Below are 26,692 nucleotides of genomic sequence, written 5' to 3'. Positions count from 1 at the left end.
TGTACATTGTGTATATAAATGATTTAGTCAAGCTCATATTAGACCCTCAAATGAGAAAAACAGCTGTTTTCATAAATGAATCCAAACACTTTATCTAAGCTTTATTCATTCAGGGATGAATGTCGTCCTCTTCTCTGTCAGCCACTGAGCAGCCCCACTGGGGAAGCTGTGTGTTATGTGCCTTGCTCAAGGACACCTAAGCAGTAATGAGGGAGGCACTGCTCTTTTACCTCTGTGCCAGGATCTAGTCTGTCAGTCTAGGGTTTAAACCACCAACCCTCTGGTCGAATGCCTGCTTCTTTAGCCCCACGTCTGTTGAATTTGACAGTGAATTTAGCAAGAAATTAAACATTTTACCTGTAATTTCAAATATGTATTTTCCAGTTCAATCTCAGTTTACTTAAAGGGGAAGTGCACAGATTTTATACATCAAAGTCTGTTTACAGGTCTTGGAATATTACTGCATGTGTGGAAAAAGTTGCATAAAGCCTTGTGTGGCTCCAGAGGGAACTACGCAAACTCTGATAAGTTGCCTCAAGTGACATAAATCGAGGCAACAACGGTTTGTGTGACGTTGGAAAGAAGTGGGTTTACCAGACCTCCACTCCTCTCTGCTTGAGGCTTGCAGCTCAAGGCTACGTCAGCCGCTACTAGCACAACACACCCGAATCTTCGACTGACCTGTTAGCAGTTAAGTTGCATTATGGGTAATGTAGGCATTAGCACTTGTCATAGTCTATGTGCGTGCATGTCTATTTAAAGCTGGAGTGTGGGGATTTTTTCTCCCCCTTCTGGCAGGGAGAGTAGTCACAAAAACACTGTTGACACTATCGCTACTGTTGGGGCTGTGAAACGGTGGAATTGTTTGAGCGTCACACGACCCCTGTGAAATGACTCGTTGCATGATCAGAATTTGATCCATTCGGTCCAATAACATTTGGAAAGTCTAGAGGAGCCGCACGATTAAATTATTTTATCCCCCTTCAAGTTAGCATAGAGCTAACCACAAGTTGGCTGCACGGCCGGCGGAAGTCTGCATTCATGCATTCATCCAGCCAGAGTGAGAATGTCAAACACAACACCAGATTAAAAACTCGGTATGCTGTAAGATACAGAGAGATTTATCTGGCCGTGATAGGCTTTATCAGCATTGTTGAACTAGTTTGGCAAGTTCTTGAATGTAACTGACGTTCATTTAAAGGTAAAAGTTCTGCACTGCAGGTTTAATGTTCGTGTATCATGTATTTCTGCATCAGTGTGTTGTAGTGCTTTAGTGTTTGTGTGAGAGAAGAAGAGGCAGATAGATAATGCTTCTTATCGGTTCCATGGCTCTTTTCAAGGCTAGTTAACACCTCAGTTTAAAACAACAATGACTCTGTTGTTCATACCCCAGACCCTTAATCTGAGCCTCCGTTAGCGTCATGGCACAACAATCCTTAAGGTACAACTATATAACTTCTGAAAGGAGATATTCATTCTTTTTACAAATGAAAAGTTGAATTCAGAAGCAATAAAACGCACCATTGCTTTCTTGACAGAATCTGTCTGTATTACTGCGCGTTTAGACTAAACTGATAATGTTTGGATAATTACTGTACATTAGCTGCTTTCTGTGCCTGAGATTGGATCCTAACGTCTCCACATGACTCACTGATGACTCGAAGAATGTCTTTGGTTATTACAGTAGGAAGGTCAACATACCAGGTAATTAACTAAGGAAGGTTTACCATGAGTCATTTGAACATTTCTTGTTTTATCTAGCATAGGCAAGCCTAAAGTAATGCTACTCTGTATTGAAAGCCCTGATAAGTCGAGTGAGTAATGTTATAATTCATTTGTTGTTCTACAAGGTCACTGTTAGTGCAACGGGGGACTATATTAGCCTCACATTTTATAATGCCCCTGTTAAGTTTCCTTTATATCGCTGATAATAGTGACAGCCTACAGTCTCTGTGTTGTGTTGTGATGATGATGGTGGACTAATCTGAATGTCAATATAATTATAATTAGTAATAAAGTCTATCTCAGGTCAGCTATACATTATTATTTACAGGTTTCCATTTAATAGTCACACATTCACCTGGGGGATACAAGCCCGGTCTGACTTGTTCCCCCGGTGATGGGCTTTATAGCTGCATCGTTACCTTGGATACTATGTAGCCAAGTATTAAATATTAAATATAAGATAACAGCATAAAATAATGAAATTAACACAAATATGTACACCTTACAACTATTAAATAAAGGTAAAATTACTGACAAAATTGTATTCTATATTAAAAGATTTTGCTGTTAGACATAGTGACCATTTAAAGCACAACTAATGTATTTAATGTAACATGCAAGAGGCATATGTTACATTAGCAACCTGTACAAATAAAGTTTCTTGTCATTTACAGTGTGTGTACACTGTGTGTGTGTAGTCATTTAGCTGTGGAGTGGCTGCGACGCAAGTGAGAAAATGTGTTTGCATATATAACATTATGAGACATCAGACAAATAAGAGTAACTGGTCTCTATTTTCTTACTCACAGGTTCTAAATGAGGGACAATATTGTTTTTATTACATTTTTACAGCTCAATTGAGCCTTCTCCTCCTCAGACGAAACCCAGGGGCAATGAATAAGCAAGAAAAGATAAACCTTTATCATCATGTAGAGTAGTAGCATCCCCTCAGATCCTTCTCTGTTATTTAGAAAATCTACCACGGTAATAAAAAGTATCAGTATAAGCCCAAACTGTGTAGAAGTAATACCACGGCTTTGTGCCACAGTAGGAAAGCAAATGCATTTTGAATTGTTGACATTTGAACTCTATAGTTAGAAATCACTTATGTACGTTGTTAAATAATTAAAGAGAAACCCCTCCACATCCCTCCATATAAACCTCCGTCAAGTCTGATGTATAGCTCTGATGTTCTTGTAGTCCGTTGTTTAGCGTCATCTTCTTATCACCTTTTAGATCATCAACCATCTTGGATAGTTTAGACTGTGTTTATCTGCTTTGCTACGGTGTCTTGCTTGCTGTATAGTACACCCACATGTCCCTTAAATGACCCTTGAAGTCATATTTTAGGATCTTAAATTCGCTGCATGGCCCAAGACGGTGATCAGTGTCCCACCTGGCAGTGAAAACGCTGGTTATCCTACAGCCATGTCTCAATGGACACTACTCAGGTTGAGTTAGGTACGCTGACTGAACAACTACGCTGAGTGCATATCCAGGTCACAGCATCTTCCCTTGTCCCACTTAAAGATGTCATGATCTATTTACATACAGTATATACAGTCTAACGTCACATAATACTTGGATGCTATTATTCAAGGCACTGTGCTTTACTTCTGAGTCAATCCCTTTGAGCTAACATTCACATGAGCTGTTGACTTAGCATGTTTAAATGGATTATTGTGTACACAGCCAGGTCTCATGGAACATTACGTCCAGTTCTTTCAACATTTGTATTATGTTGCTCTACTGAAGGTCTTAATGCATCAAAATTTGACATCTGAACCTCATGTGTTCTGTAGTGTGTTGACTTTACATGACTGAAGGACTTGGGCGTGCACCTCAGGCCACTTTATTAAATACATTTAATCTGCGGCTCTATTTTTTACTCAACCCAAGGTTGAATTTGAGGAATACAGCGTCACCCTGAGACCAAGTTTAATGACAGTATAATTCTTCCTTTGACATGTGGGTCTGCAGGCCTCTCCGGATCATCAGTCATAGGTTAATGAACCATATGAGAGGAAGGTACAGGCAGAAAGTACTCTGTCTAAGTACGCTCTCTGCAAAGAGGAGGCTTTTTACATGCTGCACCTGTTTCATTTAGTTTGATTTCATTTATTAGGATACCCATTTAGCTTAATTAAAGTAGAAGCTGTTTTTCCTGGGCTGTGGAGGTTTTGCGTCAAGTGTCCTTTCAATTTAGGTGATGGGGGAGAAAATCTACAGCCTTCGTTGTTTACAAAGTTTATTTGAAGCTAATATGAGGTTTCAGCAGTCTCAATTAGTCAAAACAAGTAGATATCTTTGAGCGTTACAATCTTTTTAGTGCCTAAGTCCCTCTTTTTGTTCCTGTCCCTCCACTGTAGCTCAACATGGAAACCAAGGAAAAAAAGAAGGAATTTTGTACTAAAAAGGCACAACGGTGAAAGATATCCATTTGATTGGACTAACTCAGACAGCTGAAGCTTCATATTAGGTGCAGATAAACCTTTGAATACAGTTTTACACAAAACAAGGATTGTGGATTTTGTCCTGCATCACTTACATTGAAGTGAATTAGGAAGACACCTTTTAAATAGTCAGAATGAACAAGAGGAATTATTACAGCAAGCAAAACTTCTTTCAGTGTCGATTTGGGAACCTGACTGTTGTTTTAAGACAGATATGAAAAATTGAGAACCTATCCTTCAAACCGTCATCCATCAACCTTTTTAACTGTAGAGTCATATTTAATCTGTAGACTGACTGACTAATCTGTTGGGTATTTGTTCTTCTATCCTGTCTGAACCAACGTCATTTAGGCTGCTTGGTGATTGTTAAAGGTTTGGTGATTGTCCTAAAACCTGAAGACTAAATCCAGCTGCAGGATGTGTCAGGTGGTGCGAATATTCAGTGTCTTTATCTAATAATAATGGCAAATTTTCCATAATTTCAGTTTATTAAATGTTCTAAGCATTCCCACAAATCTCAGAGCAGAGCCACTATTATGCCCATAAGTGATATCCGTGTGTCTGCATTACACTGTGAGCTGCGTAGCGTTGACAGTTTTAGTGAATGATTGATGGCCATTAAACCAGAATGTGGGAATATAGTTTGTGCCAGTGAAACTCAGCCAAACAAAGGAAAGTTAACTGTCTCTCCGTCTCTCTTTAATGGTACAGTTCAGTTACATGTTTTGACATGTACAGTTGTACTACATAAAGCTTCTTCTGCCTTATGAGCACATTTTGTGTTGTTTGAGTGTGACTGTGTGAGTGATGGGTGTGAATGTGTTTTTTAAGAGTGCAGCGCAGGGAAAGAGTCAGCAATTCTGTTCTTTGCATGTGTGTACTCGTCTGTTTGTTTGAGTGTGTGTGTGATCTGGTGCCATCCAGAAGGGATCACACCACCTATTGCATATGATCCTTTGTTATGGACTATTCAGAGGTAAATTAAACAGTAAAACATAAGTTCGTTTGTGATATACTGTATTTTATCGTAACTAAAAACTGTGAGGAATCTTCTCCACTTGTGTAAAAAAAAAAAAAAAACACTTTTTCACCCAACTGAGTTGAGTCCACAAAGTCGAACCTCCATTTATTGTCAGTGGAGCAGGTCTAGAAGGTTTTTCTTGCTAATCTGATCTGTAGTGTGGGGCAAAGGCTGTTTCTAATCACCAACAAATGTAAAGATGTATGAGGTTCTTGTAATAATGTGAATTTAGTTTTCAGATGCATTCTCAACGCCTCCACTTATGTGGCTAAAGCACTAATACACAGTACAGTATTTATGCATTTTGACTATGCAGATTAAAGAGTGGAAAAAATGAGCAGAGCTACTGGTTTGGAAGATTTTCCCTGTCAGAAATTCTCGCTCAAGGAAGTTTACTGTTCATAAAAAGCTAATTTTTACTGAACAAGGGACAGATCTCTTGGATAATTTAACAGTACTATAGGTGTTATGTCATAGCCATCGGTTATAAATGTTGCAACATCTCTGAGAACTCACTGTTTTCCAGCAGTTACTGTATATAACTGTATAACACTACCAACAGGAACCATCTGTTACTATGGACACATTATCCAGAGCTGCATATTCAATGTTGTAGCATTTTCACATTGCTTTATTGAACTAAATACTGCTCTTAAGAGGCTAAATTGATCCAAAACCAAATTGATTCAGCTACATTTTTATCATAGTCTCCAAATAGTTCAGTCTCGCCTCACCATTAGACACCCTTTGTTTATAGTGTCTTATAAAGTTGTTAGGTACACTATTTTTTTTTTGACTCCCTAACCAGTCATAATAACTGAGATTTATTCATGTTCTTTTCTCTCCATAGGTTGATGAACATAGAGAGCAACCTATTGCAGACCAGGGAGGAGGAGGGTGGAACGTTTGAGCGGACGTTGGTGGCTTCCGAGTTCATCGATTGGCTGCTGCAGGAGGGCGAGATGGCGACCAGGGAGGAGACGGAGCAGCTGGGACGACGACTTCTTGAACACGGCATCATCCAGCACGGTGAGGAAGGGCGCTGTTTTAAACCTCCCCCACTGAAATGTTTCTTTTATGCGCTAAAAACAGCATCAGTCAACACCTGCAAGTTTCAAGTCAAAATCACGACCAAAACTTTGGTCATTTAATGTTTTCACACAATCTCAAGTATTTCACGATGTTATTTCTTTTTGCTGTGTCTGCTTCAGGCCCCTACATGATCTTGTCAAAGAGCTCTGCCGGTACATCATGGTGACTGATTTCGCTATCTTACCTCTGATGTTGAGTTATTCCCGCACTCTTTCACGGCTCCTCCTTAACTTGGAGACCTTGCCATTTATAGCACTGTGTCACATGTTTCTTTGCTTTGCTCTTTTGGGTCTTGCAATCTGATAACTCTTGTAGATTTACAGTATGTTTGCAGCCCTCTCTGAACACTCAAACACACCTTTCTATAAAAATCTTTTTAAAAAAACTTCTAGTTGTCACTCAAAACAAAAAAATAGGTTAACATAGTCCCAAATGGCAAACTGGAAACTCTTTAAGTTCGGCACCCATTCTCGTCCCCTCCTAAAACTCATCACAGCTCATTTTGGGCTTCTGAACTGACCCACATTGTATCTCTCGCATCGGTTGAGATTGTATTTCAAGTCTGGATTCTCAGCGTCTCCTACGTCTGACCTGACCTGGCTCGGGGCTACGTTCAAGAGTGAGTAGAGTTACAGAATGTTACTGAGTAATAAACCTGTGGAGAACGTGACCTGAATGTCACAGGCATCAGGAGGTCGTCCAGTTCAACTGGCTATAGGGAACCATGCAGGGCTATCGTGTTGTCAGCATGTGTGATACATGCACACTTCATTTATGTGATATGTTCAGCTTCTAGTCTGAGTTCCAGTGTGGGAAAAAGCTTTAGAAAAGCAGTTTGATCAGAGGTTACAAGAAATTTCTGTTTATTAATGACTCGTAAACTTTTCATAAAGTTAATTCTGAAAGGTTTCTCAACTTAAAAAATAAATGTATTAGCAAAGCTGTTCAGTTTAAACTAGAAGCTTTTATAAAACTGAGGCAGATATCCTGTTTTTCTTTTTCTGCATTATTACATAAATCTTCCTCTGAGAGGAACTGAAAACTCATTTGTTTGAGAGCAGCATTCTTGCTTCTCCTTTGTGTGCAAAGTAATCAAACATGTCGCTCTCAGGTGTGAATTTGTGTTTGTTAAATTGAACCAATTAAAGGCATAATTAGCACCAGCTGTTTGATTATCACTAAAGTTGTTGATCTCTTCTGGCTGAAGAGGCTTCAAAGGTATTTTAAGAATATTTCTAACTAAAAACAGTGGAAATACCAGTGCAGGGAGTGAAAGCTTTTTCAAGGTCAATGCTTTGAATGATTTGAATACCAGTTAGTTTGTTATGATTTGTGTGTATTCTCCCCTGTACAGTGAGTCTACAACTGTTCACGTTTGTCATTTGGTTTAACAATGGATCTGGAATCATGAATGAGTTTCTGTTCGGTCACCGCATGACATGAAATTTGATTTGAAGCTGATGTCTGTGGTTCACACCCGTGTCTGATTGAATTAGACTGTTTATCGCTGCAGAGAAGTCACATGTCCTCATAGCTGGAGGTTTTGTTTCTTCTTTTCATGAACAAATATTTATATAGTTTTCTCGCTGCACATGATCACACGTGCTCACTCTTAATTCTACCTCATGACACACATGTCACCTCGCTGTATTTTTATACATGTACAATGGAATTAGGGCTGCAACTTACAATTATTTTCATTATCGATTACTCTGTCGATTATTTTTTCGATTAATCGATCGGTAGTTTGGTCTAAAAATACCAGAAACTGGTGAAAAATGTCAATCACTGTTTCACAAAGATTAAGATGCAACCTAAAATTTCTTGGAACCAGAGAATTTCAGCATTTTAAAATAGTTCAAATAGTTTCTGATTAATTTTCTGTTGTCAACTAATCGACTAATTGTTGCAGCTCCAGATTGAATAAATAATGTCAAGTTGAATATATACAATATGAGCTTCAACACAGCTGGTGGGTGATATGTGGAGCTACTGTGAGACTGTATGTAGCCATAAGGAACAACGCAGCATAAAAATACTACTGCTGGACATTATTATTCACAGTATTTTTTTTTATCTAGAGTGTTTTAAAAAGAGAGGAAATGATTCCCCACATACGACTGAGAATTGGCGAAGAGATGGTTCGTCATGCGATGAAGAGTGAAAGTTATTTCTGCTCTCTCTCTCTCTCCCGTTTTTCCTCTTGCTTCTCTTCTTCTGCCTGATCGCTCCTCCTCACACAGTCGGCCCATCTGCTCGCTCACTTCCTCTCTCCCATCTCTCAAGAGCTGTAATAGAGCTGAGCATCTCCAGGGGCTAGGAATGTGCTGCGCTTTCAGCACACACACACACACACACACACACACTGCAGCACTGTGTGTGTGTGTGTGTGTGTTGTCACTTCACTCAGTTAATGTAATACAGAGCCTAATCTGCTTCCTGCTGGCCTCACAGAGACTTCATAGTGTCATCCTCTCTGTACATATCGCTGCACCAGCTCCACTATATTGATTTTTTATGTGGACTTTGTATCGTGCATATTGTTGCACACCTTTCTGTTATAGTAGGACAGTAATTTAATGAAGATATTAAATGATTCAGTTTATAGATAATGTATTTACAGGCCCTCAGGTCCCATAAAAAAACATTATAAAGAGAGCAGAGCACGAGATAACCAGTTAGCCTGCATTCCTCCTCTCTGCTCTGAGGTCAACCTCACACATTCATACATATAATGTATAGAAGGCAAGTCTGGTTAGATCCACATTGTGTTTGGTCAACAAACTGTTGGACGGTTGTTTTTCCACGCTGTGCATCTGACCTGCAGAGATTAGGGCAGGCAGCTTTAAAACAGACCTAAAAGTTACAGGCAGTGTAAATAAAAACAGAGTTGCAGGTGATGTGCATTAGCAAATTAAGAATAAAAATCACATAAGTGGTAAGAGTTGCTGTATCACTGTGCCAAAGGCGCCGGGCCAACGGCAGGCTGTAATCATGCTGAGTAAGGCTTTATAAATCCTACACTGACATTGTTCCTACCACAAGATCTCCCCGAGTCAGTTTAAACTACACATAATACAAATTATAATATTGTGTTGAAGACAGCTTAGGGGGAATGCGGCCTTACTTATTAAACTTGCATAACCAGACACACAGAGTTGGGTTTAAGTTTCTAAGTAGGTTACTGACTGAAAGAAATGAATAAACAAAGTTATAAATCAACAAGGTAGATAAAAATGGGAAAATAACAGGCTTGAAACTGCAAGAACCATAAAAAAGTGAAGTTAACGGCAACTAAAAAGGGGCAATGGATACAAACAAGCCTATAAAAAGTTGTTTTTAAGAAATAGTTTGAAAGATGCTAACCGTATATCTCATAACACATTTTATCTCCAAGTTTTCCAAAATTCTGTCTTGACTGTCGTTTCATAATTCTGAATACGAGGATATCAGGAAATACTTTTAAATTCTTGAAAAACCGTCACTAAAACACAAGCAGGGCTCAGAGTAGAATGAAACATCATTTCATTTTGACAAGCTTATTAAATTAAATGAAATCAAACTGGCAGCTGTTCAGGTCAGCTGGTTTTATCAGCTGAGTTGAGGTCGATGCTCTTTGAGATCAGGTCATGTTTGTTTGGAACAGGTGATCTCAGCTCGGTGGACAGTTTGTTTAGTGTGTTTCGGGGGTGGCTGAACACAGTTCAGTTGGGTGACATCAGTCACTGAGGTTTTTAGCTGAGCTGGCCTCGGGAAAAATGATTCCATATGTTCATACAGTAGTTGTTAAAATAATTAAATATAGATGTGAGATGCTGACTCACAGCCGGAGTAAAAATGAATTTACAATGACAAAAGATCGGTCTCTTATTCCCGGTTAATGTTTTAATGATGGAAATGAATCCATCTCCTCATACTTCACATCTGTGTGACTCCTGCATATTTTATGCTAAAACAGAGATGTCATAACAAACAGTGGGTGTTCTTTTAGTCGTGAGGGTATTTGGCACTAACGCCAGGATTTTATTTCTTTATTTCTTTAGATCTGACACCAGTGAATATTCATCATGGCACATCGTGAAATATGAAATCCTTTCATGCTTCCTGCATCTCTCTCTCCCTCTCTTAATACAGTTAATTAATTCTCTCCATCTCCTAACTCTCTGTCACCAGTCACCAACAAGCATCACTTTGTGGACGGGCCCCTCCTCTACCAGTTCAGGATGAACTTTAGAAGACGGCGGCGACTGCTCGAGCTCCTTCAGGAGCGCGGCCGCAGCATCCCCGAGAGCCATGACAGCCCCTTCTGTCTCCGCAAACAGAACTCTGACGGAGGCAACACCAGCTTCCTCTCAGGTAGACGACACAAGTGCCTGTCTGCGGAGGGATCATGTCCAGTTTTATACAACATTATGAAATTGCACTGTGTTTTACTAAATCATCATAGTTTGGTTTCTGGTCCGGGAGACGCTGAGGCTGATAGGGTAGAAAACTTTGTGTGTGTTTTAAATGTTCATGTACTCTATGAACTTGTGAGTGAAACTGATTTTTCTTAGTTATTATATAATTACAGTGTTTCCCTTGGTCAATGGATTCTGTCTTCTGGGCAAAACCCACAGTATTTACATATTTACCCCTTTTTGCCTTATCTTCTGTTGACACACATACCCACACACACGTGCACACACAGACGATAACTGATGTCCTTGGTGGTATCTTACATACAAAGATAATTGAGTAAGGCAGTATTTGAGTTGCCAAGCAGAAGAACAGGGCAAAAAGTGCTGAGTTCTGTTCTTTAACTACATCGTCCCGATCATTTAAAAAAAAAAAAAAAAGAGTCGTAAAGATTTGCAACTTCACGTCAGATCATACTTGTTGTAGAAATGTCTGTCTTGGGAACTCTGCCACAGTGGATGTTTCCAAGGTTTTTTCTTCCAAGTGTAATAAAATCCACTCACAATGTCCTTAAAGGTATTTGTGAATGGAAAGAACGGCTCTAAAATGCAGAATGCATAATCCAGATCTCCACCACGGGGGAACAGGAAGACCTGGTTTAGAGCTTCGTACTGAAGTATCTGAATATACTGCAACTGGAGACATTGATTTTTTTTTTTTCTCTCCAAAATTTAAGAACAACTTGTTTAAAGACACTCCTCTGGGAAACATTAGTAGACACATTAGATCACAGTACTTATGATCTGAAAACTATCGGAGCGAAAAAGAGGCACCAGGGGAACATCTTCAACTGAGCTGAAATGGGATGAAAAGTTAAAGGAGCAGCCCTTTCAAAAAAAAGTTTATTCTAAGTGACTTGACTACCTGAGACATAAATGTAGACTTTTTTATGAGAATGAGCTCTTATATTGAATATTAGTGGACTAAAAGGCACAGCTGAGGTTGCTAGAGTACTTTTTATGCTCATCAGTTCATCAAACTGCACGTAGAAAAGATAATAAACTGTCGTATTAGTTCTAGTCTTGATTCTTCTTCATTGCTTTATCCTCTCTGTGTTGTGGTGTTTTCTGCTGTTTGTCTCCTAGTCTAACATCTCTGTTGGTCTCTGTGTTTCTCAGTGAGTCCCACTAAAGAGATAAAGGTGGTGGTTGGAGTTCGTCGGAGCAGCATGAGCAGCAGCTGTGGCAGCAGCGGTTATTACAGCAGCAGTCCTACACTCAGCAGCAGCCCACCGGTCCTCTGCAACCCCAAGTCTGGTCAGAAAACACACACACAGACTTCTATATTAAGCTCTTAGCAAAGTGCAAAAAGTTATTTCACCTTTCAGGTTTTTTTTTATTTTAGTCTAGGTGTCACCTTCTATAATAATGATGATAATAATAATAATAATAGTTTTATTTTAGCTCCTTATTAATTTATGTTGTACAGAGTCTGTGATTGTTAGTGAAGATCATCTCCACCTTGTCAGTCTGAATGGAAATTAATTCTGATTATAGAAAACTGAATGTTGTATGAAATGTTGCTGGTTGTAGAGCTGCAATGATTAATCGATTGACAGAAAATAAATCAGAAACTATTTTGATAATCGAATAATGATTTTAGTCATTTTTTAACGCAAAAATGCCAAACATTTGCCGGTACCAGCTTCTCAAATGTGAGGATTTTAAGCTCTTATATGTCAAACATGATAGTGAACTGAATGTCGTTGGGTTTTTGGACTGTTGATCAGACAAAACAAGACATTTGAAGACATCACTTTGGGCCCTATGAAATTAGAACGGGCACTTTTCATTATTTTCGGACATTTTATAGACAAAACAATTAATCGATGAATCAAGAAAATAATCTGCAGATTAATCTTTAAAGAAAATAAGTGTTGTAGCTCTAGCTGGTTTTAGACATCTTGTTGGAGTGAGCTGTTGCTACTTTAACAGCCAACTAGGTGCTTGAGTAAAAAAAAGAGACAAATGTGAAAAAACAACTCGGTGACACTAAGTTGACTTACTGGAAGAATGTTCTTTATTTCAATGAGTTTTGGCAGAGGGCCTTCATCAGGGAATTTTTTTATGGTGGACAAATGTGGACATTTTGTGCTCTAACTGACAGATTATTGGCTCCTCAGTGAAGCCTAATAGATGTTGGTGTATAGCTTGTTCCACTTCCAGCAGTGCGTGTTTCACAATCTCATTTGACTTACAACTGTATGTTTTTGTATAACTGTATGATTTCTTGTGAGAACATTCACTCAACGCTTACCTAACATTAAAAGCAACCACTTCGATTTATTTCATCACAAACCGTAAATTGTCTTAACTTTTAATTCAGTGTAGTTGTTAAAAAATGAATCCATCTCAAAAAAAAAAAATCCTCATTTAGAGATGGACTGCTGTAAAATGTGTGCAAATTTGTGAACGGAGCTGTGACGCCCTTGAGCTGTGTGTATTTGTGTGTGTGTGTATTTTCTGTTTTGTGTGTCTTTACTACTTTGATGTGTCTAATCCAAGCAGAGTCCTTGACAGAAGTCTCTTTGTAGCAGCGGAGCCCCTCAACATAAGCACTCACACACGATACACAATGAACAGGAAAAGGAAGGGGCACACACACACAGACACACACACACACACACACACATTCACACACAGACACACACACACACACACTCAGGGGTATTTCCACTGTGCTTCACATTAAGCATAGTTATTATAAATATTACATGCTAGAAGAAGAAATGGAGTCACTTTTTTTTTCTTCAAAATTCACAGTAGTTGGTTCAAAAGTTTTCCAATGAAGAGGTTTGTGGTTCACGTTATTTCAAGTTTGCTTTTTTTTAAACCAAACAGATAAAAAAGATGTAGAGGAAGGAGAAATGAAAGATGACATGATACTAAAAATAAGTATCTGATCAGATTAGGGTTTCCACAGAGAGGAAAATGTATAGATCAAGAGGATAAGCGCTCTTTCTCACTTGACTTCCCCTTTCTCATCAGATTAGAAAGAAGTGCTACAAGTGGTTCAATATGGCTGTAATACACACATTGATATTTAAATTAAAAGCACACACACAGGCTTCTCGTAGGTGATCTGTGCTCAAGTTTGCATTCAAAGTTATTTAAGCATTTATCCAACATAAAGGAAAACTGATTGAACAGTAGTTGAAATGTAAACTGTGTTCACGCAGATGCAGAAATCCTGCACATATAGTCAATTTTGGTTTCAGATTTATAAAGCAGTGCAAGCTCTTGGATCTGGTTTATAAATCTCAATCATTGTGAAACTGCAGCACACAAGTCTGTTTTCTTTGCCCACATTTATCCATATATAGTCAGACATGCCCTTAGTCACCGTAAAGAAGAATTCATACACACCACCAGGCTTTTTTTTTTTTAATAGAAGCTACAGTATAGCGTCATTCGTTAATTCATCACACATGTGCCTGTAAACCATCATCGCTCAATCTTTAAACTTCAGAGAGGTAATCAGTAATGATTTAGTTTCCAAAGTTCCTCATTTTTAAAGAAAAAAATGAGCAGAAGAAAAACAAAGTAAGAAAAAAAGGCTGAATAAAGTAATTTAAAAATTGAGCAGTTTATCGAAGTAAAGTTTATCAATGTGCTGTTGATTGGCATATTATAGATAGGTGAGTGGACTCAAGTCTCACCATATGATTACACTCATTCTGAAAACTGTCTACACCTAGTCCGCAGTAAGCTTGAGAGTTGTACACATTCTTGGCACAGGTTCAATTATTAAAGAAAACAGCGTGTATGTATCCTCTCAGCTCTCTAGTTATTCCATTTTTATTACTTGTATTAACGGACTGAATTCAAACGTAAAATCAAAATCATGTTTGACACACACGAGCCAAGTTAAAGGCTGTTCAGAGTCATGTTGAAGTGAGTAATGGTGAGGGGAAGTTGGAGGAGGGGAAGGGGAGCTATACTGTTTCAGGAAGCAGGGAGCCTCCAGGCCCTGTTAGCATGTGACCGCTATTAGCACATTTTACACACACACACACGCTTTTTAACCAACAATGTTATGTTTATGTGTTTGTGTGTGTTTATGCATGTTTGTGCCCGTTTGCGGATGTATATGTGTGGTAACCGCGTTATATGTGTTCGTGTGTGTGCAGATGTATATGTTTGATCGTCATGGTAACGAGTAGCATTTCCTGTCTCAACAGTTCTGAAGAGACAAGTGAGTCCAGAGGAGCTCCAGACACCAGGAGGACCTTTTATAAAGAAGACATTCACTGTAGGGCACACACACATACACACACACACACACACACACACACACACAGGTTTATCTAAGTCACTTTTGGGGTATTTACATAGACTTGCATTAATTTCCTGGAGACTTAACCTAACCCTAACTTTAACCACTGACTCAAAAATCAGCATTTTACCAACTGGGGACACGACGTTTGTCCCCAGTTGCACATCCAGTCCCCGATCAACTGGTCTCAAGTCTGGTTTGTGTCCCTGAAAGTGACTTAAGACACATCCACACACACACACACTTTCACACTTTACCTTGACTGAGTTCTAAGAAACACTACTTCAGCCTACCTACTTCCCACATACTGGCAGTCGCACATACCCTCATGCATGCACACACACACACACACACACACTTGAAAAGCTGCCCACTCAAGTCATGTGCAAATGCAGGCAGCTTAGGCACACACACAAACACACATATTCACACACATGCTCGTTCATTTTCTGGACATTGTCACAGATAATTGCCACAAAGTACCAAATGTGTATCAATCTTGCAGAGTCTTACAGCCACAAATCTATAACAAATGCCATAATTTTTGATTAGTCATGTATTAAAACAGAGAGCTGTTGTTCCATATCAATGTTTCATGTTGTTCTTCAGATTGTAGGTGATGCTGTGGGCTGGGGCTTTGTGGTGCGAGGCAGCAAACCCTGTCACATCCAGGCCGTTGACCCCGGTGGACCTGCAGCTGCTGCTGGCATGAAGGTGAGATGTTTTATGTTGGCAGTTTGGATGGAGGAGAAAAGTTGCACGGGTCGAATTAAATATAGAGGAAGAGCTTAGCTGAGACAGTGGTTAGAGTTTCTGATGCCTGCTTACATCAAAATGTTGCACAGTGAAATAAATTCACACTTCCTTGCAAAATATGTGGTGTTGGAAGCTTGGTGACTACATGGGCTTTCAGTTGCTAACTGGATGATGCCTGAACTTGTCATAAATCGCTTGTTTCAGCCTGATGAATGTCACCTCTTCATGAAGAGGTGCATGTTTGTGAGATGTGATCATTAGCATAATCCACACTCTTAAAATTGCCTATAAGGCTCCATGTTCCGCTCCGTTTGTGGGCGAGTTTCATTCACAAAAAAGTTCCCAAAGAGTAGAAACACTTTGCAACTTGCAAAGTCCCGCTTTCAGAAATCAGAAGACAAACGCATAACAAATTTAGGAGTGACAACAGAAGACCTGAAACAATTAGAAAATATGAATCCAGCTAACGTGTCATCAAAGCAGCTCTGCACTGTGACAGAAATAAAGAGGGAATGCTTTGATGTGAAGTTAGATGCTAACATCTTTCTAAAGCGAAGCGCTCTGTAATTGGAGGCATTCAAGGGATTTGACAATCACAGAGATATTAGATGAGAGAATATTATAGTCTGCAGGTGATGTTACACTGTCAGCTGCAACACAAGCTGACCTTCAGAGAGATTCAGAGACAGCTGTCAATTACTGAAATTTAGACGTTGCTGCGCCAAAATATGGCCATAATAATCATACAATCTAAAAAAACCTTTCCGTAAACTGGCAGCCATGATGAAAATATGGTAAACAGAATATAAATTTTGCATTAAGTTTGTTTTGCTTAAATTTTTTTGTTAATTTCAGTATCACATTTAAACTCAAAATTAATTCAGATTAAGACGTTATAACTGTAAGTCAAACAAGTGTTTCATGTGTGTTCATGACACATACGACAGGTCTGGACCACGCATAACTTATGTTCATACCTAAGAGGAAAAAACGCTCTTAAATCACTCGTATGCATTTTAAGCACAAATCTGTCCTCTTGCGTGAGGCCCATTGTACCTGTAATGCAGTATGATGAGTGGAGAAAGAAGCCAAAACCTGATGTTTAATATTGATGCTTCTGTTAGCTTCTTGTATATCAGTTCAATTATTTGCAGAAATAAGAATGTACGCCACAAAATCAAATACTTCCTGAAATGCAAAGTGATAGCCAGTAGCTGTGTTAAGTTGTTGAGAGTGGAGTGGATTTTTTTTCATTAACTAGATAATATATCTGTAAGAAGTGATGAACAAAGACCGATAAAGAGGAAAAGCGACAGCGTGTGGAGGCCTCCTGCAGCTCCGGTCTGCATGAGGAAAAGGGTCGAGACAGGAGCAGAAGTGTTGTGGGAGGAAAGCAGGGTAATGGTGGCTGCGCTGCCACAGCTGGCATGAAGGTATGTAAGCAGAGTGGCAGCAAGGAATCCTGGGAATGCAGAGCGTAGCGGTTTTAGCCACAACACGGAGAGAACAAGGACTGAATGAAACAAGTGGCATGAGCCGGAGGAGCAGAGAAACATATGACTTGGGGGAGAAAACTGGAAGAAGACACATAAAGCTATTAAGCCTGTAATAAACTTCAAAATCGGTTGAAAATCTTGTGTTTTTTTAAAAAGTCAGCTTTTGAGTAATTACTTAAAATTATACAGTGAACATTAAAATGTTTCCTTAGGCACTAAGAAAACTAGCTTTCATATCATTTGTCAACTGCCTGAAATTATGTGTTTCATTTTTTTAAAGAAAGCAAAAGTTGAGGGGAAAAAAAACATGAACTCTGGTTCTGCAGGGTTTTTCTTAACACAACTACTACTGCTTTTCTCGTGATGGCCGCAAAATGAAACTTATAAAAGGAAAGCGGGGGATGTTAACAGAGTGGGGTCAGAAAGAAGATGCATGGGGCTGATGAGTGAAGAGTGTAGAGGATGAGGAAGGAGGCAGAACAACTTAACTATTAGCACTGAAAGAGGAAATGGTCAGTGGAAATATTATCACTTCTGCTTTGGTTACTGTAAGCCGTCATATTTTATCACCATGGAAACAGGTACAATGGTTCACAGTCGGTCATAAAAATTGTTGACACTCATAAAGTGTGTTTATGTCGCTGTGTTTGTGATTAGCTGTGTTAAAAGCAGCTGATTGTCTGGTTTATGTTTGTACTGTTATTACATCATGTAAACATTTTACTCCAAATATTATAATTTCAACTAAAGTATGATTTGCTTTTTTAAATTTTATTGATTGATTGTTTTATTAGTTTTATAAAATCCAAATTGAAAGCAGAATGTTCTGGATATAAGATGATCACACAGCATCATTATCAGAGCTTCTATAATAATTCCTGTTACGTAGCGCTGCGTGAAACATTTTATTTACGGGGAGTTTGTTGCTCTCCCTGCAGTTCCTAGATTGTTTATCTTTTTCCACCTCACCTGAGTAGTTTTATTGATGGGTAATCAAGCAATAACATAATCTAGGGAAGGAATGACGTGCTGTAAGGTGTTGGCACTGCGATCCACGCAAAAGGTGAAAGGAGAAACCTGTCAGAGAAACATTACAAGGCTTTTCAGCATTTCTCATCATATACACGTTCAAACACTGCGTCTCTGTCTGTCTCCACCGCACGTAGATACACACATAAGTACAGTCCTGACCATAATGGATCCCAACGCTTATATAACTGCCCGACACATCACTCTTTGAGCCACTTCTAATGCACTTTTATAAGACAGCAGGTAGAGCAGAGTGTGTGTTTGTCTCACTTTGTGTCCATTTGTGCATCCGGTGCCTTACCGCGTGTTTGCACACCATTAGTGTGTTTGTGCTCTTACAGTATGTGTAGCTCAGACTCTCTCAACCTCATTTAAAAGCATTTGAACTTTTAAAAACGAAAATTTTAGATACAAAACATTTAGTTCAGATCAATACCAATGTTTGGTGATTCCAAATGTTAAAGATTGGAACGGATGAACACAAAAAATTCACTCATAAACATGTAAAAAAGGTTTAAACCAACCACAGTGACTTTACAATGTGTGTTTTCAGTTCAGTTCAGTTATTGTTTCTCTGGCTTTCTGATTCCTCTAGGGACATTCATTCAAACATGGCCTCAGAGTATTTTTGCAAACAAAGAGTAACCTCTACATGGCATACAGCTGTTATCGCTGCATGCCTAGTTGAATATCTCAGCACGACCGTTTTAACATGTGTTTATTCTCTCTCCTTACATCTTCTCTGTGTCTGTTTTTGTCTTTCTTTCTCTTTTCTCTGTGCGAGACTGATTTTTAACCCTCTCATTGCAAGGAGCCATTCAGTCCAGCTGGGCCTCAGCCAAGACTAACAACCCCACAGCCTGAAAGGAGAGAAGCATCAGTGGGGAAGAGAGAAAGAGGGGGGGAGGTGTTGTTCAGAGAGAGTTAAAAGGCTGAAAGGAAAGGTGGAACGATGAGAGAGTGGAAGTGAATGAAAGTAGAGAGTCTGTCCAGGTGTGTGTGAAGGACAGTACTGTGACTTTGCAAGTAGTGCGATATGGGTTGAAGAGGTTTAGATGTGATTACAGTGAGAGTCCAGCATTCCTCTGTAACACAGGATTAACAGTCTGGGCTTTTTTTCCTTCCCTATATCCTCCTCTTAATCTCTTTTTTTTCCCCTCACCCTCTTCTGATTATTCTGATCTCTGCTTTCCTGAAATGTTTAGGAGTGCCAGAAAAAACGTTTAAGAGCAATAGCGGTGAAAATACGTAAAAATAGTAACCTCTAGCTGCATGTATGCTACTCACTATTCTCCATTTTATAGGTTAGAGTAGTTGCACCCTTAAAAATGATACTATGTGATGTTTCCTGAGTTCACGAAACACATCTGTAAAACGTCCATCAGCAGTTTACTCTCACACTGTTGATTTATAGGCTATATAAGCATCCAAATAATTACATGAGAAGCTGCTGCTTTGTTCTGTATGACATGCATCATGCTTTTTTTTTTTGCCTCTTTGGGAGCTTCTGGAAAACTTAAAGGAACAAGCGTTCTGTGAGTGTGCTTGCATGCACGCCTGTAATAGCTTGAAAAAAAAAACAAACCGCAACAGCAGCATCGTGTTGCAGGAGCAGCAGCCAGAAGACGGCTCTGACAACGAGTCTTATTTTTTATCAGAGCTGCCGAATTGGAGCAGGGGTTAAATAACGATAAGGAGGGAGGGGTCCAGGCGTGACAGAGGAGTGATTGGAGCGTGGCTGTCATGTTGCAGCTGGTGTAATTTAGCATTTTATGTCAAGCAGCGCTATCAGTGTTTACTTGTTCCTCTTTTCTGTTGGAGCTGTATGTTGTTGTATCTTGTCTTGGCATACTGAAGCCTTATCTGTTGGATGAAATGTGTTAATCTGCAAGCTGTGAAATGTTTCTTAGGGGAACACTTCACTGAAAGTCAATCTTTCTCTGAGAAGTTTGAAGCTTGCTCCTCTGTGTAGGATAACAGCATAGCTGGATTAACTTGCTAGAGGGCCCCAGGGCGAAAATTAGCTTCTGTGCCCCTATTAACCCACCTCGTTCATCCAACCCTCTGTGCAATGAGCTGTTTTTTTTTCTTTTCTTCAGTATCCGACGGCAAATTTGCTGCGTGGTAAAAACAAACATTTAGGAATATTGACTATGTAAGCACAAAACTGAAATAATGAAACTTATTTACTTTCTTTTGAGAGTTAGATGAGAGGATCAATACCACTCTTAGACATGAGGGTGGTATTGAGCTTCTCATCTGACTCTCGGCAAGTACGTAAATAAATATATTTCCCAAAATGTCAAACTATCCCTTTAAGGCTTTCATTATGTCAGTTGATGTGTTTCATGGTACGTATGTCCAAACAACAAATTTAGCACTAAATATGATTTTCAACTAAATCAGCAGAAGCCAGTTGACTCTGAAGTTTGGGGTCCCGGCGTAGTTTCCTGCTTCGTCTGCGGTTAGTAATCCAGCATTCAATAACACTTGTACTCATGTTAGATTTACAGAAGTTTCAAGAATTCCAGTGGTAGCCATGAGTCATGGTAAAAAAATCATCCAGATAAACTTTCCAAACCCCTTCTGCAACATAATCTACTTCCTCGCTGTTGGTCCAAATGTTCACTACGTTCCAAACAATCCCTTACACTCCCTTAATGTCCTTTTAAAGACTTGTATTTATCTCTTTGATGTCTCTCTGTTATCAATCCTTCACTTCCATTCCCACCTATCTCTGACTCCATTTTAACTTGCGTAATTGGCATAAAAGTTCAGAACATTACAGCCAAAGCATCAAGAGTCTCTCCTCTCTCTGTCCGTCTCTCTGCAGGTGTGTCAGTTCGTGGTGTCAGTGAACGGACTCAACGTGCTCTCTCATGACTACCGGACCGTCAGCAACCTGATCCTAACTGGACCCAGGACAATCGTCATGGAGGTGATGGAGGAGGCGTAATATTCATAGAAGAGAGGTGTAGCAACGACCTGAGGACTAGAAGGTTTAGTGCTTGACCTCAAAACCGCACAGATGGAGAAAGTGGACGACTCGAAAAGCACTTCGCACTCTTTCTGTTCCAACGTTGTTTGGAGAAGGTGGATGACTGAGAAACTGTGTGTGTTCAAGAACGTGGGTAGTCGAGTACATGATTCAACCCTTAGACAAAACACGCAGTTTGTTCTCCTTTTTTTTTTTCTTTGTGTTTGGAGGCAACGTGCAAGATCCACTACTCCCGCAGATCACGATCCAACAGCTTCAGCGTACCCAAAAAGATTCAGTCTCCTGACTTTATGTGTGGAGGAAGGAAAATCCATATCTCTGTGGTTTGAGTTTCAAACCAAAACTGTACGATGAATCTGTTGCTGAACCAGATGAGAGTGTTTAAAGGATGTCAGACGCAGTTTGTCATTTGAATCTGGAGTTGAACAAGTAAAAAAGCTGCAACCGTAACAATGAGGAGGAATATTTCATGTTGCCACGTTCAGTGACCTCTCCCCCAGTTAGTTCTCAACTCTTGACTGGAGCTCCTGATGGCCCTGCACTGCCCTCTGCTGGCAAGAACAGGAAGACACAGATTTGATATGAAACTCTTTGGTTTTAGGTTTCTTGATGTTTTTTTTTCCTTGCTTGGGAACTACCTAAGAAAAAAAAAGATTTGTATCATTGTCATGTGAAGAGTTACCCACAGTATCAAAGGTAAATTAATCCCCAGATGTATTTACATTTAGTAGGAATATGTAAGTGTAAATAATAAAAATGCAGTGGTAAACTGTATGACATCAATAGGCACAATGTACATAGTTACCAGACATTACACTCAAACTGAAAGAAGCCTGAAAGAAGCCTGACTAGTACAGCAGTTGTACTATTTTGTAACATCACTACTATTCAAACTAAAACTTCTTCAGTACTGAGATCATATTGAAGACTTTATAGATAATAAACAGGATAAATGACCCTTGAACTCTCTAATAACTACATTTTTTCTTTTCAAAAGAAAGAGCGTGATAACAAAAGAGTTTAAAAGAGTAAATCTTGTATGTTATGACTATATGAGCACTTGAACCATTAAACAATAGTTTTAATTGATAAAAGCACTTAACTGATGAAAGCTTTTCAGTTAGAATCTATATACATAATAATAATAACTTTATTTATGTAGCACTTTTTAAAAACAGAGTTTACAAAGTGCTTTGACAGACAAAGCAAAAGCAGGATATTCAGAAAATGATATAACAGTAAGGCCAAACAAAAGCGAGACAAAATTAAGATAAAGTTAAAACAAGACAAAAGAAGCAGAAACACAGCAGAGAGAAGACAGAAGGATGATAAAAGATAAAGAAGGTAAAAGAAATAAAAGACAATACATTTAACATTAAAAATGTAAATGTAAATAAATACAAAAAAAAATAAAGTCAATAAAAAGCGATGTCACATAAAAGCACATCTATAAAAAGGGTTTTAAGAAATGATTTAAAAGAAGTCAGTGATTCTGCGAGCCTCATCTCCTCAGGCAGGTCGTTCCAAAGCTGAGGGGTCCTGACGGCAAAAACATAGTCACCTTTAGATTTAAGCTTTAAGCCAGAAGGGCCCCACCTGAGGATCTGAGGCTGCGAACTGGCTCATACAGTGTCAACTTTTCTGTTACGTAGCTTGGGGCCAAACCCAGATGTGCTTTAAAAGTGATCAGTAAAATCTAACAATCAATTCTAAATCAAACAGGGAGCCAATGAGAGAAGCCAGGACTGGGGTGATGTGATATTGTCCGTTAAAACCAGTAAGAAGCCGAGCTGCTGCGTTCTGAACCAGCCGGAGGCAAGGGAGTGACTTTTTTTTTACCGTATATGTACATATACATTATATACCTTGTGTATATACAATCTGACCCCATCATACAATCTGAATCCCTAATTTGAAACTAATAAGAAGGAATAACGTCCCTCCTGCTTCCCCCCACATCCTTCATTATCTGTGTTATATAATGTGTGATAATAATCACATGTATAGTAATTACATGTCCAGTATGATCAGTGAAAGCAGTAAAAGTTCACCTAAATAGAAAAGACATTTTCTTACTTACGTCTTGTGAAACTCAGCCATGCAGACAGTTTTTGAGATTTCTTCCTCCCCCCTAATACAATTGAAGTGAATTAAATTAAAATTAAATATCTTTCCAAACAAATGGTCCCAGTTACTCTGCACAATCTGGATAAAAATGCTGTAAATAGTTGTCATTGGAACAGCTTTCTACTGAAGAAACTGTCCTGATAAATAATGTCGACAGTGTGTTCTGTGGATTTTTCAGAGCAACAGGGACATTACTGATGTTGCTGTTGAATTTAAATATTATATTCACAGATGAAATTGACCTTTCTATTAGGGTGGCAGTAGAAATCTCAAAGAAGGGTAACTTAAAATCTGAGCAAATGAAATCTAATCTATCTAAGTAATTAGATACCACTAGAGGAACAGTAAGTATATCCTAAAGTTAACTTTAATGATTTAAGCAGGCTTCACGTTTAGATTAATAGATTTGTACATTATTATCTTCCAGCTAACACCAGAATTAAGTGTACAGTGCAGTACATGTGTAGACTGTGCCATCATGTTATCCTGCTTAGTAGTAGCATGGAAGGATTATATTTAAAGCTATAGAATAATAACTTTAAAAAAAAAGAAAAGAGCATAGATAAGCGCTCATATGTCTCATATTGCTCATATATGTCTGTAATCCATGGTTGACTCCTGAGTAAACACTTGTTTGCTTGTCTCTGCCTGGTTCAGTGGACATATACTTAGTTTAGTCCAGGATTTAAAACTTATTGCATTCAGTAAACTTGCCATTTTCTATTCATGGTGAAGATTTATTCAGGAAATCTTTTCTTTTTTTTGCCAAACAGTAGAATTAATCTGTAAACTGCCTCCAAGTGTCTGAAGTGAGTTATCTACTGTAGTGGCCAATGTGCTTCGATGTTGTAAGCAGTGAAATGCATGACTCTTATAAATTTGTGCTTACACTATGTAGCATTAGTTTCCAATCCGAAGCTCTTCTTCAGTCAATTGACTCTTCAGACTGAGTTATCTGACAAATCATTTCTCAACTAAAGTAGATTTGGGCCTTCAAAAAGTCTTCGCTTCCTCCAGCAGAAACAGAACTGAACAAAACCTCCTCAACTGCGTAAATAAGTAGTTTATAAAATGTGTCATATTTTAGATCAAGGTGATCTGTGACTTTTCCTCGGACAGTGGTCATATTCTCTACTTTACTTACTTGTTGCTAAACATTTTTGATGTCGCTGCTGATCTCACAACTGTCCGTTCCCGTTGTGACATGGACAACGCCATACGATGTACCATTTTTAATTCTTTTCCTGTTAAGTTGACCGATATTTTGTTGAATGGTTTGCTGTGTAAAGAAGATATATTAAGGGACCCCAGGCACAGATTTGATATACTTTTTTTTCTTTTTTTTTTTTGGATTTTTGCAGTTTAATTTTTCCACAAAACCATTCAGCAAATTTCTACAGTTAACATAAGAAAAGTAACTTCTTAGAAACCACAGACATAAATGATTCTAACATTACTTTCAAGGATTTTCATTCGTCTACAGTTGAGACGTCATTAGTCTATAACAGTTCATATCTGGACGCAGCATGGGTTTGCTTTTTTTTTCTCAGTTTTTCTTACATCAACAACTCGCCTACCTGCGCTTTTCAACCCAGTATTTGTTCTTTTTAATTGTGTCTGGTAAATAATCTGGATAAAGGGTTGCGGAAAGTGTCGCCCTTGACTGTCTGAAGGCGACAAAGGGTGATTATTTTTGGGGGAATAGTAATATGCAGAAGCGAGGCTGTTTATAAGTGAAAAATCTTCACTCCGTCTAGAAATGTATTAAACTCTTGAACAAGTTATTTTGTGGTTGAAAACGGGTTCACTGACTGTTCACCTATTAAACCAGAAAGCATTTGCCTTAACAAGTTATTTTGCTGCTAATCACAGTTTGTGGTCATGTAATCTCTCACTCTGCTCTCAGCTCTGTCATCTCTGACTTTGCATATTAAAAGTCACATTGTATCAGGCGATCACGCTTCAGTTGAAATGACAATCAGTGTTTTATTGACACCACCTTTGAAATAGCACAATAGCGGTTTCACAAACAATGGTCTGACCGAATGTATCTCACCTACATCTTCTACACTGAGCTGTTCATTGTCATTTTTATACTTCATCTTTAATGATGGGTTCACTTGTTTAATTAAAGGGATTCTTTTGCTTCATTTTCACCTCACAAGGCTGGAGTAAGGCCCCAGATATATTCAGCAGGTACAGCTCTGTGTGTGTGTGTGTGTGTGTGTGTGTGTGTGTGTGTGTGTGTGTGCGTGTGTGTGTGTGTGTGTGTGCGTGCGCGTGTGCGTGCGTGTGTGTGTGTTTGTTTTTCCTCCGATATCAGAGATTGAATGTTGGTTTCAAGACAATATAAGCTCACAGTACCACAGTCTGTTTTTGACAAAGCAGCTAAAGCTCATTCTGGTGTTCTAATGTATAAAAAAGTTGATTTAAGTGTTTAATAAACAAACTGATTCCTCTCTGTTCTTGTGGTTTTCTCTTCAATACTGGTGGAATTTAATCTTATTTGTACTTTTACCTGAGTTAGAGATCCTTTTTCAGGCTTTTGGACCTGCTTGAGTCCATGTGTTTGTTGACTGCTTGTCTAAAAATCACACAGAAGTAGATGTTTTATTTAAACTGAAACAATCATGGAAAATACAGCAATGAGTGCAGCGGCAGTGTCCTGACTGAACAAGGTCATGTTCTGATTAAATAGAACTCATGTTCTCTGCTTGGCACAATCAAATCAAAGGGCAACTTTGACTTCAGAGACAGATAAAAGTTTCTCCCTCATACTTTTTCCCCTCAGCACAAGGTCAACATGTAGCTTAATCTGTGAACACTTTGCCTGGGTTGTCCTCCCATCTCAGATTGGCCAAAACGTTTGATGTGCGCCTTCTTTCCACTGGACTTTCCACTCGACATTCCTGATTTTAATGTCTGTTTTTCTCTCTCTCACACACATCTGATATCTTAAGGCACTGAGGATCAAAGAGATAAGAGGGAAAAAAAATCAGAAAATTGTTTTTCTCAAATTTTTGCTTTTTTCTTGTGAAGTACTGTACACTTATACCTATTCAGGCCTATGAAAAATCCTTCAGTTATGACAAATTTGAGAGGAGAAAATAACGAAATTTAACAAATGATATTCACAATAAGGCCGTAACCTCAGATGAGTGGTCACAAGTAGACATTTCTTTGTTTTAAAGGATTGTCTCAAAGTCTGTCTTAAAGGACCAGTGTGTAGGATATAGTGACATCTAGTGGTGAGGTTGCAGAT

General features: G+C 38.8%; 1 protein-coding gene across 1 annotated transcript in view; it reads left to right on the top strand.

Moving 5' to 3' along the window:
• deptor (DEP domain containing MTOR-interacting protein) overlaps positions 1 to 25,891 on the top strand; it is a 34,239-nt gene extending 8,348 nt beyond the window's left edge. Inside the window, exons 5-10 of the mRNA XM_044358205.1 lie at positions 6,050 to 6,228; positions 10,465 to 10,647; positions 11,868 to 12,005; positions 14,930 to 15,000; positions 15,634 to 15,738; positions 21,139 to 25,891. Of these exons, the coding sequence (XP_044214140.1) occupies positions 6,050 to 6,228; positions 10,465 to 10,647; positions 11,868 to 12,005; positions 14,930 to 15,000; positions 15,634 to 15,738; positions 21,139 to 21,261 (799 nt within the window). The 3' untranslated portion in view covers positions 21,262 to 25,891. The remainder of the gene's footprint in view (positions 1 to 6,049; positions 6,229 to 10,464; positions 10,648 to 11,867; positions 12,006 to 14,929; positions 15,001 to 15,633; positions 15,739 to 21,138) is intronic.
• The last annotated feature ends 801 nt before the right edge of the window (positions 25,892 to 26,692 follow it).

The sequence above is a fragment of the Thunnus albacares genome, chromosome 8 (assembly GCF_914725855.1).
Source record: "Thunnus albacares chromosome 8, fThuAlb1.1, whole genome shotgun sequence".
NCBI lineage: Eukaryota > Metazoa > Chordata > Actinopteri > Scombriformes > Scombridae > Thunnus > Thunnus albacares.
This window is presented reverse-complemented; position numbering and strand designations above follow the sequence as displayed.